This window comes from Penaeus chinensis, chromosome 10 (genome assembly GCF_019202785.1).
Source record: "Penaeus chinensis breed Huanghai No. 1 chromosome 10, ASM1920278v2, whole genome shotgun sequence".
In the NCBI taxonomy this organism is placed as follows: domain Eukaryota; kingdom Metazoa; phylum Arthropoda; class Malacostraca; order Decapoda; family Penaeidae; genus Penaeus; species Penaeus chinensis.
In genome coordinates, this window is record NC_061828.1 from 30,712,041 (window position 1) to 30,713,350 (window position 1,310).

The window sequence follows — 1,310 nt, forward strand, 5'->3', positions numbered from 1 at the left end:
TATATATGTATACATATATATATGTATATAAATGTATATATACATATATATACATAAACATACTTACAAATAAATATGCATATATATAATATATATATATGCATAAATATATATATATGCATATATATATATATATATATATATATGCATATATATATATATATATGTATATATGCATAAATATATATATGCATATATATATATATATATATATATATATATATATATATAAAGGTGAAGGCATACACTTTGACACAAACCGAAAATATGTTTCAAAAGGTTCCAATAATATACGTGTAAAGGACAAACGCGTATCACAGAGAGTGTTAGGGATTTCGGAAATGTTACAAAAAAGGCATATATATATATATATATATATATATATATATATATATATATATATATATACATACATATATATATATATATATATATATATTTATAAGTGTGTGTGTGAGTGTGTGTGTATGGGTGTGTATGTGTGTGTGTGTGTGTGTGTGTGTGTGTGTGTGTGTGTGTGTGTGTGTGTGTGTGTGTGTGTGTGTGTGTGTGTGTGTGTATGTGTATGTGTATGTGTGTGTGTGTATGCGTGTGCGTGCTTGTGCCTGTACATATAAACAATTGTGTACAAACACACTCGCACACACACTCACACACGTACACCCAATGCAACAGAGAAAGCCGTCCTCCCTACTCACCGGCCGCCACCACGAACAGGACGCAGAGGAGGAGCGAGAGGCAAGGGGAGCGAGGAGGAGACATGGTCGCTGTCTTGCAAGGAGCTATGTCTCAGGCATCCTTTGTCCTCGGGGGGATTTCAAGATGCTTCCTTTATGAAGTTTTGTCCCCGGTTGAGCTCCTGTCCAATCTGTTTTCCGCTGTTGTTGTTGTTTTAATGACTCGATTTTCTTATTTTCTTGTTTTTTTGCTTTTTTGTTTGTTGTTCGTTTGTTTTCTTCAGGGCAGGTTTATTAAATCACTTGTTTATTAAAGATATTTTCCTTCGGGATGAGGCATTGCTATCCCCTACCTAGTCTCTGGCATAAAAGTCGCATTCACTCTTTTTGCTTTGCTTTGTATGAACACAAAAAGAAAAAAAATATATTCAAAATAAATATATAAACTTTTCTCTTCACTATTTAAATCAAAAGTCAACCAAAAGCCTGGGATTAATGTAAAAAAAAAAAAAAAATGGATAAAACGGAATATATATATATATTTTTTTCTAGCTTCCTTTTTTGAACTTGTTAAGACGATTAGCCTTAGCTGCCGCGAGGAGAGATGCAGGATAGATAGCAGAGGGGAAATAA

The 1,310-nt window shown here is 32.6% G+C and overlaps 1 protein-coding gene across 1 annotated transcript in view; it reads right to left on the bottom strand.

Annotated features, from left to right (window-relative positions):
* The window catches only part of LOC125029939 (modular serine protease-like), a 60,705-nt gene extending 59,883 nt beyond the window's left edge, over positions 1-822 (bottom strand). Inside the window, exon 1 of the mRNA XM_047620127.1 lies at positions 699-822. Coding sequence (XP_047476083.1) covers positions 699-762 — 64 coding nt within the window. The 5' untranslated portion in view covers positions 763-822. The remainder of the gene's footprint in view (positions 1-698) is intronic.
* Between the last annotated feature and the right edge of the window lie 488 nt (positions 823-1,310).